This window comes from Bos grunniens, chromosome 22 (assembly GCF_055505025.1).
Source record: "Bos grunniens cultivar Pamir isolate PY7600 chromosome 22, Bosgru_T2T1.0, whole genome shotgun sequence".
Classification (NCBI taxonomy): domain Eukaryota; kingdom Metazoa; phylum Chordata; class Mammalia; order Artiodactyla; family Bovidae; genus Bos; species Bos grunniens.
The window spans coordinates 35,440,526-35,455,811 of NC_141186.1; the positions used below are offsets into that span (position 1 = coordinate 35,440,526).

Here is a 15,286-nt window from a genome sequence, read left to right on the forward strand (position 1 = left end):
ATGAGAACCTCTTTTTCTTATCCACATGAAAATTCTATAGAAGATGAAAACACATTTGTAAGGAAAAAGCTGCTCAGCCCAGCACCGGGCAAGTTGTTTCTATATGAGGTATCCCTGAATTTCTGCGTTGAGGCCCCTCGGTCCTTCCGACCTGGAGAACATTTCAGCCCCCAGCCCCCAGCCCACCCCACAAAGAGATGCGCTGGCCAGGAAGGCACAGGGGCTGAGCTGCGGAAACCGCATTTGCCACAGGAGCCTGCCCCCCTGACTTGTTTCCACAGCCAGCGTCTCATTCTGCTCCCGCTGCTAATGAGCTCAGCTGCTCCACACTAGGGGCAGACGGAAGCAGTTTACTGCTTCACCAGATGACAACTGAGTCTGTTAACATCATTACAGCCTTAACGTAGAGTCATTTGTCCAGTGAGCACCCCAACCAGACCCAGACATGGGGGCAGGAGCAGAGCGGAGCCTCGCTGGAGGGACGCCGCGGGAGACTACACAACGGGCGCCACGCGAGGGGCTCGGCAGCGGCGGTGAGCACGGGAAGGCGCGGGAGAGAGACACAAAGGCCTGGCGACGAGCTGGAGTGCGGAGCAGCGCCGGATAAACAGGCTTCCCATCTGCCTCCGGCCCGCTGTGCTGGATGAGCGCGTGGTATTTTCATTTGAGAAACCAAGTTGCCCGCAGGCACATCTCCCAAGTCTGTGACAGAACATGGTTTCCCCCGCCCTCCCCGGAGCGACCCAAGAGCGTCACTGCTCTAACGGATGCCGGGAGCTCAGCACCAGCCCCGAGCTGGGCTTGGGGGGTGTGGGGGTTGTGTACGTGTACACGAGGCGCGAGGCTGTACCTGCAAGGTAACTGGAACCCTCTGCAAAGCCGGGAGGCATGTTCCAGGACCACCAGGGGCCCCGGGGACTCTGCGCGGAGGACAGAGGAAGCAGCAGAAGCCCAGGCCCACTGCTCAGAACAGCTGCCCACACTGGCAGGGCCTTTGCTTCTTTGCCTTTAGTTACAGTTCCCTTATCAAATTATTTCTCTCTTATCACATTAATGAGAAGCTAATGAACACTCTGCCAAGGACCACATTGGGCATACCAATGGAAGCCCAAGACTCAAGAAGCTTCTGGAAGATGAGATCCCTTCACAGGGCTGATGGCAGGGACAGGCCCTCTGCATGAGGATGACACCGTCTCTCTGCCTGCGATCCTGGCTTGGTCCCGTGAGGGAGCAGCCAGTGACACCACCACCAGGACAGGGAAGGTTAGGTTTTGATCATCTCAGGGAAACCCCTCCTCTGCGAGATTCTGGTGCCACGGTCCTGCCAACAAGGCCACGCCCACACACATCAGCACCTTCCTGAAAACGGCAGGCAGGCTACAGCCCCGCTCAGACTCCACAGGGCCACGGTCTAGGGCAGAGACCAACAGTTGCCAGAGACTCTTAAGAATGATATCAATACAAATGAGTAAAATTCGGCAGTCTGACATGATGACCTAAAAAAGCTACTGCATGCAACACCTCTGTGTGGCCCAGTCACTATCTGAAGCCCAAAGAATCTTTTCTGGGCTATCTCATAGCTCTTCCCCCCCACACACACTATTTCTTTCTTCAGGAGGAACTAACGTCAAAATAGACGTGTCTCAACTATGAGCAACTACACTGCTATGTCCTCACCATCGATCAGCCGGGAGTCACTGACTCAGGACAGACGAGCTACGGCCCTGCCCTCCCGGGCTCACCCACTCCTCGGGTGGCCCGGCCTCGCCTCCACACCCCGTGTCCTTCGGACGCACAGCACCCACCGCGAGGAGGCACAGTCCCTGAGGCCACACCACCAGCTGCTGTGAACAGAGGACGGGGCTCTCCTGCAGAAGCCCCTCGCCTGGGCCTGGCTGACCTGCACCAGGCTTTCCAGACTCAACCAGCTGCAACAAAACCTGCCAAATGGACACAAAACTAGCCACATAACCGATGGACACAGCTCTGTGACGAGGTGGCGGCACTACTGTGGCTTGGCTGTTTCATACCAGCCTTGTGACCAGGCTCCCTTCAACCTTCCCTGAACGGAGGCTGGGCTCTCAGGAAAATCCCTGGAGATGATTCCAGAGAGAACCATGATATCACCCATCTGTATAGATCCCAACCTGTAGACAGCTTTGGTGCTTAGTTGCTTGGTTCTGTCCCATGGACTGTAGCCTGCCAGGCTCCTCTGTGCATGGGATTTCCCAGGCAAGAATACTGGAGAGAGTAGCCACTTCTTCTCCAGAGGATCTTCCTAACTCAGGGATCAAGCCTGTGTCTCCCGCACTGCAGGCAGATTCTTTACTGCTGAGCCACCGGGGAAGCGCTTGGACAGGTTTGCATATTGTAAAAGCACTACTGAAATAGCATTTTAAAGAGAGCTTTGCAGGACACCACGCTAGAGTATGAAGCACTTGGCTGATGATACAAAGCGGTGGGCTTCAAGGGAGGTGTCACGCACTGTGCTATGTTGAAGGTGATAACTAATAATAGGTAAAGTGTCCCAAACCACAAATGCTTTCTTCTAACAACGCTACCTTCGTCACTCGGGTCCTACCTTACACAAGCGGACACTGGCCTTCTCACTGCTGCAGCCCAGAACCCGGCAGAGGCCACACACACGGACATCGCCTGCCACTGAGATGGGACCCACTGGCTGCAACACTGCGTCAGCTCGACTGTGTAACAGCACCTCACACACGCAACATCAGACATGACGTCTCCTACGATCAGGACGAGCGGAAGGAAGAAGGATGGGTGTGCCTGGCGCTGGGCTAGAGAAGGAGGCCTTACCCCGACAGCCCCTGTGTCCGCCAAACCGCGTGCAGGGCAGAGAGGACGTTCCCGCTCGCGGTGCTGGAACCAGCCTGCAAGGAAAGACAAAGCGAAGACATCGGCTCACAAAATTCCCCAACCACGTACAGCTGGCGCCCCAACACCCTCCCCTAGGACAGCGTCAGGCAGACTGGGAGTCCCCGGGAGTCAGCTCCCTGGCTCTCACTGGGCTAGAAGCCCTCACATCCAAAGCCGCCAGCAAGCACCGATCTGGCCCAAATCCCACCCGAAGCAGCTTTTCCAGGTGAGGTCTCTCACCATCAACCAACGAGCAGAGCTTCCCCAGACAATTCACATACAACTACTAACCAGGAAACCAATGAGAAGCGGTATAATTGATCTGAGAAGGACGGGGAGTAATCAGGATAATGGTATTATGAAACTTCTCTAAGTGGCTAATGCACACATTTAATAAAGAACACTACATTCAGCTTAAAACTGGCTTTGCCCTGTGAAGCTTCATACTGCGACTGTGTCTTTATTTCTTCCGCTTTTCCACAGGGCATGACCCTTCAGTCATTGTTTTGGTTCAGCTATGTTCCATGGACTTCTCTGAAGTCTTGATGCAGTTTTTTTTTAAGATAATTTTTCTTCATGGCATTTGTTAACAGTTCTGAAAACTGTCCTAATTCATCTGGTGAAAGCTTAATAAGCATGATATAAGTTCAGAGCCTCATACTTGCTGCCTGGCATGAAGCAGGCCAACTCTCTGAGCCTCAGGACTGTCACCAGTAAAAACAGGGAGTTTCTGAAAACAGTATTACCAGCCAGAGGCCCTACCGGCCCTACCTGTTCACATAATACGGAGGACAGTGATGTCAAAAAGACAGTGATTCCTGTGGATAGTGCTTTGTCCAAAGGCAGTTCCATTCGTGATTCAACAGGCAGCGTAAGGCTGTTAACTTACAGGTATTATCGCCACCTTTGTTCACTGTATATACATATAAGCCCTGGCCCTAACGGAGACAAGCATCTGTTGTGTCTCCGATACATTATTTTACCACTTACCTTTGCCAACATGATTCTTGTTTTGGCCACGTCCAGAGGCGTGGTGACTGCAGCTGCAAAGCCACCTGTGCACATAAAAACACGCCACACACAAGCGAGGCATTGTTCACCACGTTACATGGCATTTTACAATTTTTATTCTAGAATTCCTCGTAACTCTGCCAAAAATACTTCTGTATCATTACATCCACTTGACTGATTCCAGAATAGGAAGCACACGTGCACAATCTTTACCCACACGCTCTGCCGCGTGGCAGTGGGGTCTCACTGCACATCAGAGAGGTGACGGGACAACGTTTTATATGCTCAAGTTCAAAAACAGGCCCCGCAACGCATCTTGCTCTCTTGGGAAGCAGCTCGCAAACCTCTGTGCGCACCGGGGAATCTGCGGTCAGACCCCGCCCCGTCTGAGAGGCACTGCTGCTCCCCCTGGGTCTCAGGGGTCCGTGCCTTCCACGGGCCTATCTTCTCTAATCTGACTCCAAAACGCTGCTGTGGTTTCTGCTCTGAGGCAAAACTGGCAAAGGGAAACACGTGTTGCTGTGGGGACTTTTGGTATACATGGCTGGGTTTTTAACGGTTAAGAGAGTACTTTTTTCTATATTTCCAGACTTCTGGTCAACAGAACAGCTAGAGTAACAAGATTTCTAAACTCGTTTCTTGTTGGAGTCAGTCCTGATTCAAGCCCAAGCTCTTCCTTATGGCTCTGTCCTCTTTATTTAAATTCCATGACTGCCAACTGGATCTTTAAAAGAATCCACATATTTTAAAGGGGTCTGTATGTATAGACAGAGGAACTGGAAGACTTTTTTTTTAACAGAAATCATGGTACATGGTATCAATATTTTATTCAATATGATACAGAGAGATACTGCAAACCCCCAAAGTCCCAAAAAAGACTGAATCAGTAAGCCCAAAAGGGTTTTCTAAAGATTCAGCTTCCATGACCCACAGTGAGGTTGGACAGTTTCCTAAGAGCGAACATAACACGTGTGTGAAGGATGCTCCAGAAACAGCAGGCTCTCCCTCTAAGTTCTGGGTTGTGTGGACAAGGAGGTCATTTGATCTCTGCCAAATATCTTTCTAAATATGTTGCTGAAATAAGATCATTAAACCGAACCTCCTCCATTTGGTAACATTATGTTATTTATTATTCTGCTGACTTCTTGAAAGATACACCCAGAAGGGCACAAATCTTAGGGCTAAAGAGTAAAACCAGAACCATGTATATATACTAGGCTGCCTTTTACTTTAGCCACCTCTGAGTTATGAATGTGAAACGTTTTCCTCCCAATTCAAAAGGTGCCTGAAATTCAGAGACCTGCTAAACTGCAAATATTTTTTAAATTTTGTGGACTCAATCCTCAAACGCTACTATTTTTTTAAACCACTTAACCATTTACTCTGCCTTCGATACTCAAAGTCACATGTATCTTGGCTCCAAAAGCAGTACTATTTCATTACACAGTGACTTTGATATAGGAATAAGACAAACACAAATTTGTCCAGTTGTTTAAATTCCTTTAAGTGCATAACCATTTTCCTGTTTGAAAACGTTTCAAACTGACCTAAACCAACTAAAAAAAGGCTTAAAAATTGACAAGGACATCATCAGTCTGACCACTCAAGCTCTCACAAATCACTCATGTTGAAAAGTATTTGTCTTCTACTAAATTTGGATACTGTAAATTGAACTTATTTTGGCCATTAGTGAAGTTCACCATTCCTTTACTGTAGGTGCCTGCCAATATTCTCCCAGTGATTTGTTTCCTGAAAGTAACATGAAGAAAAGTGAGACAAAAACACATATGCTGAAATACGTCCTAATTTTACTACCATGAAGGAAACTTTATTTTATTAAAGTTATTAATGTCAATTTAAATGTCTTCAAATATCAAAGACTGCTTTAATTCACAGACCTCACAGTGTTTTTTTTATGAGGCTGTAAGAAGGACTTGTGAAGATCATGTAATAGAATAACCGGTCATAATGGGGAGGGAGCAGCGGGGCTGTATTTTCAGGTAAAATGTAGTTATTTTCTACATTTTACTTAAGGGAACTGTAAACCTCTGGTAATAAATACAAGGAACACACTAACGTATTAGACAGGAAATAATTATTTGGTATAGCAACTGCGGGCTACTTTTAGTGTTCAAATCACATGTGAAACAATTTTCTATGTGTTCCACTAGAGATACGTTTGTACTTAATGTTAGGCTAACTGCTTCCAAGAACCAGATTCAGGGGAAATTAGATTTTTACAGCGAAACAACATCTCACGTGTCCTCAGGGTCCTCTCCCGTCCAAAGGGGCCACCTGCCTCCAGTACGTCTGGAGCTGTCCCCTCCCACATCTGCTGGGGCGTGGGGCGGGCACAGCGGCCGGGGGCTGCCGCGCACTAGCTGGGGGCGGGAGGGCTGCTCCAGCGGAGAGCCCCCAACAACCGGGGCTTCAGCAACAACAGTGGCAACAAACGTGTTTCCGTTTCTTTAGACTGTCCTGGGCCCTGTCAGTTGTTACCCAGATAATCCTTCACCCTGTTACAGAATTTCAGGTCATGGCTTTCCTTCCTTCTCCCAGAGCGTGTAAGTGTTCATTACAGGAAATTAATCAAAGAACATTAGGATAGCAAATGTCACTACAGCAGATGTCATAATTATGCAGACTGAATGGTTTTATGTTTAGGAGTTAACTTGAAGTGAGGAAGCTGGCAACAGTTCCAAAGTTCATTCCCCCCCACCCCCTAATTTAACCCCTGACCAGAGGCCAAGGGAATTTCTGAGCATGACAAGCCATCAACACCTCCAATCTCAAGGGACATTTTTGGATATTTGTGCCAAGTGGTTCATAAAGCAAGCATGGGCACCAAACAGCTCCAAGAATGACCAGAGAGTGCTTTGTCTATGATAATTTAATGAGCTTAAACTTGGAAAAGCACACAGGAATGAGAAATGAGATTTCTGGTTTAAGGGCAAGTTTTATCATTGCCTTTATGGCCATGTAAGGCGAAAACATCTGGAAGTGCAGTGGATGAGCATGCCAGATCTTATGGGCTGCCCAACGTGACAAGTCGTGACTCACGTCTCTATACCGTGTAGTACACAATCTTGCAGCAAATTCTTACAGAATATCACTTTTCCACAATGTGAAGTATTTTCCAATTATGCTAATCTTTTAGAAAGGTTTTTAAACAGTAACCTTGTTCCTCAGGGTCAATATTTGTATCAACTAAAATTTCAAAACAAGGAATGTAAACAAGAAACCTATTTAATTTTGTCTTCTGTTCAAGACATGTACATCTACTAACAATTTTCTGCAGACCTTGGGCAAATTCCTATCAGACGTCAGCTGAAAAAATAAGGTAATTGTCTTAGAGGAGCTTTTAAACCTATACCCTAGTAGAGGCAATGATTAGGTATACTAAATTTATTAATGTGCTTTCTTCCCTCTATGCAATTAAGAACTACTATGATGACATCTTTTCATTTCCTGGGTGTTAGCTGTTTTTACTGAAATAGTAATTCCTTAAATGTAGTTCTACAGATTACCAAACACTAACACGCCATGCAGGGGCTTCCCAGGTAGCTGAGTGGCAAAGAATCTGCCTGCCAGTGCAGCAGATACGTGTTCTATCCCTAGGCCGGGAGGATCCCCTGGAGGAGGGCATGGCTACCCGCTCTAGTGTTCTTGCCTGGAGAATCCCATGCACAGAGGAGCCTGGCGGGCTACAGTCTATGGGGTCACAAAAGAGTCAGACATGACTAAGCGACTAAAGACCACCACACACTATCACCTATCCCAGCAACAACCTCTTCTTGGAGGGACAGGTGATTCTATGTCACAGGTAAGGAAACTGGTGCCTGGCAAGGCCCCGAAGTCTCCTTCCTCAGCTGCGGGCAGAACAGAGGTCTGCAGCTCTGTGACTCGGCCAGGTCAGCCAGCACTAGAGGCTGCAGCTCTGGGCGAATCCATTGGCTGCCCCGGTCCCAGTTTCCCCACTGACCCAGACAGTGGATGCTGGTGATGCAGGAAGCAGACTGCCCACCTCTCCCCAACTCAGGGTAAAGTGATCGGAGACTCACTCCCTGTGGACTGAAACTCCAAGGTGACAGCCGCAGGATGGAGGCTGAGCCCTGCCCAGATCACATAGTTCTCATTCTCAAAGTCAGGCGACCTCCCCAACCACAAATGTGCAGAAAAGGTCTTGGAGATCAAAGGGGAGTGACGTTAAGAGATGCTCCACGCATAAACCTCTGCAGTAGAATCCATCTTGGCTAACAGACATGTGCGCGCACACAGAAGAATCCTGAGATACACCAAATATGGGCTGTGAACCGGGCAAACCAAAATGACTGGCCAAAGGAAAGCTGGAAGAAATGCCTCATTACAGTAATTCACGCTGCCCCGAGGGCACGCCTCGGGGACTCTAAGTCTGCCCCTGGGTGTTCCTGTCCACGCGTACTGTACTCTTTTTTCCACCTAATAAATACTTCACCTTTCATCTCTGTGGGAATTTTCTTCTGCAAAGTTGAAAAGCCAGGGTCTTGTCACTGACCACTGGTCTACTGGCTAAGATTTGGTCACCACCGTGACCCGTTCTCCATCTCTGGCCAGGACCAAAACCCTGCTTCAAGCGGCTGCCAGCCGAGACCCCTGAGATCACTGATACCAAGTTTCTCCCCCTTCTGCCGCATCCCCACCTCCTGCCACCTCTGACTAAACTAAATGCTTACTGCCTATCATACGACATTTCTCACAAAAAGGAACCGTAATGAACACACATGTCCTTAAGAGGAATGGTACAGCTGCAAGTACATCTTTGAATCAGCTCCTTAAAGAAAGAGACCAGAAAAAAATATACATTTGTTTTAACATACGGACAATTTACAGTATGTTCACTTTAAGAAGTGGCCTTCCTTATCCAGTATGACTCAATTTCCAGAATGCTCACTTTGCCCCCAGGCCCCAGAGGGGGTCCACAGACAGACCCTCGTAGGTCCCGGGGAGTAAGGACTCCTGACCACTGGCAAACAAATGAAGACCACCTACCCACTTAACACAGCTAAGGACATGGATCATGTGGAAACAATCGCCCATCATAATCAATCCGAGCTGGCTTCGTATCTACAGGCAATAGTCTTATTCTGGATTATCAATTCTGCAAGTCAGATGGATCCAATTATTACTACAGGATCCTATAAAAATGTATGTTTTCTGTTTTCCTGATTACTATAACAAAAAGTCCATCCAACGACCATTAAATTGGAAATGAATTTTTTTCTTTCAAGCTGGTATCCTAAGCCCATGTATCTGTCAGTTTATGGGGTCTACATCAAAACCAGCAGTTCATAGTTTTCTGACAAATCTCCATTTCAATGTATTTCAACTATAATTCTCACTTACCTTTATTTGCAACAACAAAATGCCTTTCTCTCTCAGACTGTTACACCTCTCACTCACTAAATTCTTTGCAGTCTCTGCGTCCTCCCTAAAACCTCACTGGAAAATGCGTATGACAATGTGATGGATAGCACGACATTGCATACTGTCACTCTACTCTTTGTTTAATGTCTAGAAAAACGCCCAGATGTTTAGATCTCCGTATTTTCTACACCGTGCAGTTTAGCCTTCGGTAAGTTGTGGAGCAGCCTCTGCTCTCCTGACACTAGTTAATCTACGAGGCTGTCAAACATGTCACACGGACCGTGAATCACTGCCTCCTGCAGAATTCGCTGAAGCCCCCCAAGAAGTGCTCGAGGCAGACAGCTGCACTGGGAGCCCTGCACCCATAGCTCGGCTCTTCGCAGAGAGGCCTTGCTACATTATCTTCAAGATAATCCACGGGCCTGAGTGAAGGCTTTAATAAAAAGAAAACGAAAAATTTGTCAAAAACAAATTGGCTGTCTTTCAGGCAGACACCTTTTTAGCCGGAGGTCCTCCCCCCACAACACCCACCCAGACACTCTTTTCTCAAACTAGTGGAACTCTCTTTTTCTAAACAATGTGGAATTTCTGAAGAATGTTGTTTTTGCATAGTTAATATTTTCACATTTTTCTCCCCCTTCTTGGTCTTTCCCAGTATAATATAATCCTTTGCACCTGCAAAAGCTCCACAGACTGCTGACTGCCAAGAATCCACCACATGATCTTGCCTCCAGGACCAGAGGGCCTGTGGTAGAGGAGAAAGAAAAATACAAGTTATTAAATATTTGAATTTATCAGAACCTCCTGTGGGTTAGCTCTGGGGATGGGAACTTAAGTGAGAAGCTATTTTGGTGGCATTCCTCACTGATGACATAAGTGATTTTCCCAAGGACTTAACGGCCTTCTAAAATAAGTCAAAGAAACCAGGGGGACAGGGACATTAGAGTGCCCAAAGGAAACCATTTTCAGGGAATACGTGTGATACACATACACACACATTTATATATAAGTATAAAAATAAAGACAACTTTAAGACAATGTAACATTTAAAATACTTCCCGTATAATTCTAAACATGTAAATACCATAATACACAAATTAGTCCAAAGCAGTGTATACCAAATTCCACAGTTCTGTTTTCAGTCTTTATCCATGCTGTACATGTTTGAAGGATACTGATTCTATTACTAAACAATGTAAAGTTCCTCAAAATGCTTTCACACCGCTCTGTGTAATATGTGTAACATAAAACTCATGCTGAGTTTCAAACTAGGCAAGATGATGGCAGGGGTGTGGTGCCTTGCTTGCTGAGAGTTTATGATACACTAGAAAATGAGATACAGTCATTTCAAGTGGTGAAGAGAGTCAGGCCCTGGTTCAGCCTCTGAACACATATCAAAACCCGAGACTTCCCTGGTGATCCAGTGGTTAAGAATCTGCTTTGCACTGCAGGGGACATGGGTTTGATCCCTAGTCAGGGAACTAAGATCCTACCTGCTGCAGAGTAACTAAGCCCATAAGCCACAACTAGACAATCCACGGGAAAGATCTCCACATGACCCAACAAAGACCCCCCCAGTACAGCTAAATATTTTAAAAAACAAAACAAACCAAAACCAAAACCAAACCAACCAAACATACCAAAAAAAAAAAAACCCACCCACAGTCCTCATAACAATCCTAAGAGTCGGGTCCTGTTGCTAGTCTTGTTTTATCCAGACTTTCTAACGGCAGAGCCTACACTATTTATTTTTGTTTTTAGCTTTCTTGAGGTATAAATGATACCCAATAAACTCCATGTATTTAAAGCAGGTGATACAGTAACTTCTGATACACATACATATGAAACCATCGCCATGATTAAGATAATGAACATATCCATCACCCAAAAAGCTTTGTTGTCCCTTGGTCATCCCCCTTTCCTACCCTCCTGACCAAATCTTAAACAATCTGATCGATCCCTATAGATTAGTTTGCCTTTCCTGGAATTTTCTAGAAATGTAATTATAAATTAATTTTTTAACACAAATTCTTTCCTTCAGATTTTTTGTATGATCTGCTCGTGTTACTGTGGGTGTCAGTCATTGTTCCTTTTTATTGGTTAAAAATAACAGTCCATCATGTAGATGGATCACTATTTGTCTATGCGCATCTGCCTGTTGATGGACCTCTGCCATTTCTCCAGTTTGGAGCTACTACTACTAAAACTGTTATGAATGTTTATATTTATGACTTCATATGGACACATGCCTTCATTTCTCTTGGAAAAATACCTAGGAGTGAAATAACTGAACCGCATGGCAGATGGATGTAGGTATACTTTTTAAGAATCTAATTGTTTTAGAAACTGTTGTACCATTTTACATTTAGACCAGTTTCTTTACATCTTTTCCAATATCTGGTATTGTCAGTATTTTTAATATTTTACCATTTTAATTCATATGCGGTAGTATTTCATTGTGCTTTCAATATATATTCCCCTAATAATGCTGAGCTCCTTTTCATGTACTATTTTTTTTACCATCCATAAAATATCTTCTTTATGAAGTGTCTGTTCAAATGTTTTGCACATTTTTATTGGGTTGTCTGTTTTGTAATTACTGAGTTTTGACAGTTCTTTCTTAATTACTGCCTTTTATTTTTCTTGCCTTACTGAACTGCTTAGGGTCTCTAGCATAAAGGCAAGTACCGCAATAAGGACAAAGAATATTAGAAATAAGACCTCTTAAATATATTCATTACAATGGTTAGAATGGTATATATAATATCCTGTCAATGGTGGTGTGACATTTTCACAGATGATCAAATATACCACAACTAACAAATGGGACCTATTTAAACTTCAAAGCTTTTGCAGAGCAAAGGAAACCATCAACAAGATGAAAAGACAACCCTCAGAGTGGGAGAAAATATTTGCAAATGAAGGAACAGACAAAGGATTAATCTCCAAAATACAGGAGTTCATTCAGCTCTATATCAAAAATAATAATAATAATAATAACCCAATCAATAAATGGGCACAAAGCCTAAACAGAAATTTTTCCAAAGAAGACATATGGATGGTCAACGAACATGAAAAGATGCTCACCATTGCTCATTATTAGAGAAATGCAAGTCAAATTACAATGGGATACCACCAAATAGCCATCATCAAAAAATCTACGAACCCGGACTTCCATGGTGATACAGTGGTTAAGAAACCCCTCCCAGTGCAGAGTACATGGGTCTGCCTCCCACATGCCTTGGAGCAACTAAGCCCGTGCGCCACAACTGCTCAGCCAGAGCTCTGCAAATAGTGAAGCCTGTGCACCTAGAAGCTATGATCCCAGCAAGAGAGGCCACCACCACGAGAAGCCCATGTGCCGTGAAGAGCAGCCCCTGCTCACTGCGATTAGGCAAAGACCACTCGCAGCAAAAAGACTCATAAACTGAAAATATAATTAAACAAATAAACTTAACTTCAAGATTAAAAATCTACAAATCCCTAAGTGCTGCAGAGGATATGGTGAAAAGGGAACCCTCTTGCAATACTGGTGGGAATGTAAATTCATACAGCCACTATGGAGAAGAGTATGGAGGTTCCTTAAAAAGTTAAAACCAGAACTACCAGCAATCCCACTACTGGGCATACACTCTGAGAAACCCATGATTCAAAACGACATATGCAACCCAATGTTCACTGTAGCGCTACTTACAATAGCTAAAGACCTGGAAGCAACTTAAATGTCCATCCACAGATAAAGATGTGGTACATATATAGAATGGAACATTGCTGTGTAGTTGCTAAGTTGTGTCTGACTCTCCAACTCCAGAAGGAACAAAGATGCTGAGCCAAAGGGGAAACAATGCCCAGCTGTGGATGTGTCTGGTGGTGAAAGTGAAGTCTAATGCTGTCAAGAACAATACTGTCTACCTGCAATGTTAGGTCCATGAAACAAGGTAAATTGGATGTGGTCAAAAAGGAGATGGAAAGAGTGAACCATCAACATTTTAGCAACCAGTGAAATGGACTGGAATGGGTGAATTCAATTCAAATGACCATTATATCTATGACTGTAGGCAAGAATCTCTTAGAAGAAATGGACTAGTCCTCATAATCAACAAGAGAGTCTGAAATGCAGTACCTGGGTGCCAACTCAAAAATGACACAATGACCTCTGTTTATTTCCAAGGCAAATCATTCAATATCACATAATTCAAGTCTAGGCCCCAAACACTAATGCCAAAGCAGCTGAAGTTGAATGGTTTTCGAATGACCTACAAGACCTTCTAGAACTAACACCAAAAAAAGATGTTCTTTTCATCATAGGGGATTGGAATGCAAAAGCAGGAAGTCAAGAGATTTCACCTGGAGTAACGGGCAAGTTTGGCCTTAGAGTACAAAATGAAGCAAGGCAAAGGCTGACTGAGTTTTGCCAAGAGAACGCACTGGTCACAGCAAACACCCTCTTCCAACAACACAAGAGACAACTCTACACATGGACATCACCAGATGGTCAATACTGAAATCAGATTGATTATATTCTTTGTAGCCATACAGATGGGAGACTGTATAGATGGAGAAGCCCCATACAGTCAGCAAAAATAAGACCAGCTGCTGACTGTGGCTCAGATCATGAACTCCTTATTGCAAAATTCAGACTTAAATTGAAGAATGTAAGGAAAACCACTAGGTTCTTCAGGTATGACCTAAATCAAATCCATTATGATTATACAGTGGAAGTGACAAATAGATTCAAGGGATTAGATCTGATAGAGTGCCCAAAGAACTATAGACGAATGTTCCAAACACTGCACAGGACGTGGTGATCAAAACCATCCCCAAGAAAAAGATGCAAAAAGGCAAAATGGTTGCCTGAGGAGGCCTTACAAATAGCTGAGAAAAGAAGAGAACTGAAAGGCAAAGGATAAAAAGGAAAGATATACCCATCTGAATGCACAGTTCCAGAGAATAGCAAGCAGAGATAAAGTCTTTTAAAGCGAACAATGCAAAGAAATAGAGGAAAACAACAGAATACGAAAGACTAGAGATCCCTTCAAGAATATTAAGAGATACCAAGGGAACAATAAAGAACGGAAACTATGGGCCTAACAGAAGCAGAAGACATTAAGAAGAGGTGACAAGACTACCCAGAAAAACTGTACAAAGAAGATCTTCACAACCCAGATAACCATGATGGTGTGATCACTCACCTAGAGCCAGACATCCTGAAGTGCGAAGTCACGTGGGCCTTAGGAAGCATCACTATGAACAAAGCTAGTGGAGGTGATGGAATTCCAGCTGAGCTATTTCAAATACTAAAAGATGATGCTGTGAAAGTGCTGCATTCAATATACCAGCAAATTTGGAAAACTCAGCAGTGGCCACAGGACTGGAAAAGGTCAGTTTTCGTTCCAATTCCTGAGAAGTGCAAAGCCAAAGATGTTCAAACTACCACACAATTGCACTCATTTCACATGCTAGCATCTCAAAATCCTTCAACCTAGGCTTCAACAGTATGTGAATGAAGAACTTCCAGATGTACAAGCTGGATTTAGAAAAGGTAGAGGAACCACAGATCAAATTGCCAACATCCTTTGGTCACAGAAAAAGAGAATTCCAGAACATCTATTTCGGACAATGCTAAAGCCTTTGACTGCAGAGATCACAATAAACTGAAAATTCTTCAAGAGATAGGAATACCAGACCACCTGACCTGTCTCCTGAGAAATCTGTATGCAGGTCAAAAAGCAACAGTTAGAACTGAACATGGAACAACAGACTGCTTCCAAATTGGGAAAGGAGTACATCAAGGCTGTATATGTCACCCTGCTTCTTTAACTTATCTGCAGAGTGCATCGTGCAAAATGCCAGGCTGGATGAAGCACAAGCTGAAATCAAGACTGCTGGGAGATATATCAATAACCTCAGGTAAATGAACTCACCCTAATGCAGCAACGGAAGAGGGACTACAGAGCCTCTTGATGAGGGTGAAAGAGGAGAGTGAAAAATCTGG

General features: G+C 44.7%; 1 protein-coding gene across 47 annotated transcripts in view; it reads right to left on the reverse strand.

Moving 5' to 3' along the window:
• The window catches only part of SLC25A26 (solute carrier family 25 member 26), a 147,459-nt gene that overhangs the window by 3,781 nt on the left and 128,392 nt on the right, over positions 1-15,286 (reverse strand). For 18 of the 47 annotated variants that reach the window (XR_015151347.1, XR_015151338.1, XR_015151336.1 and 15 more), the window contains 3 exons: positions 9,967-10,036; positions 3,868-3,932; positions 2,818-2,891 (listed from right to left, as the gene is read on the reverse strand). Coding sequence is in view for 32 of the 47 variants with exons in the window: in XM_086366959.1 (XP_086223085.1) it covers positions 2,818-2,891; positions 3,868-3,932; positions 9,967-10,036 (209 nt within the window). In the remaining 15 variants the exon portion in view is untranslated. Of the gene's footprint in view, positions 1-2,581; positions 2,892-3,867; positions 3,933-9,077; positions 9,725-9,917; positions 10,037-15,286 lie in introns of those variants that run through there. The other 29 variants (XM_086366926.1, XM_086366945.1, XM_086366934.1 and 26 more) reach the window with 7 other exon arrangements.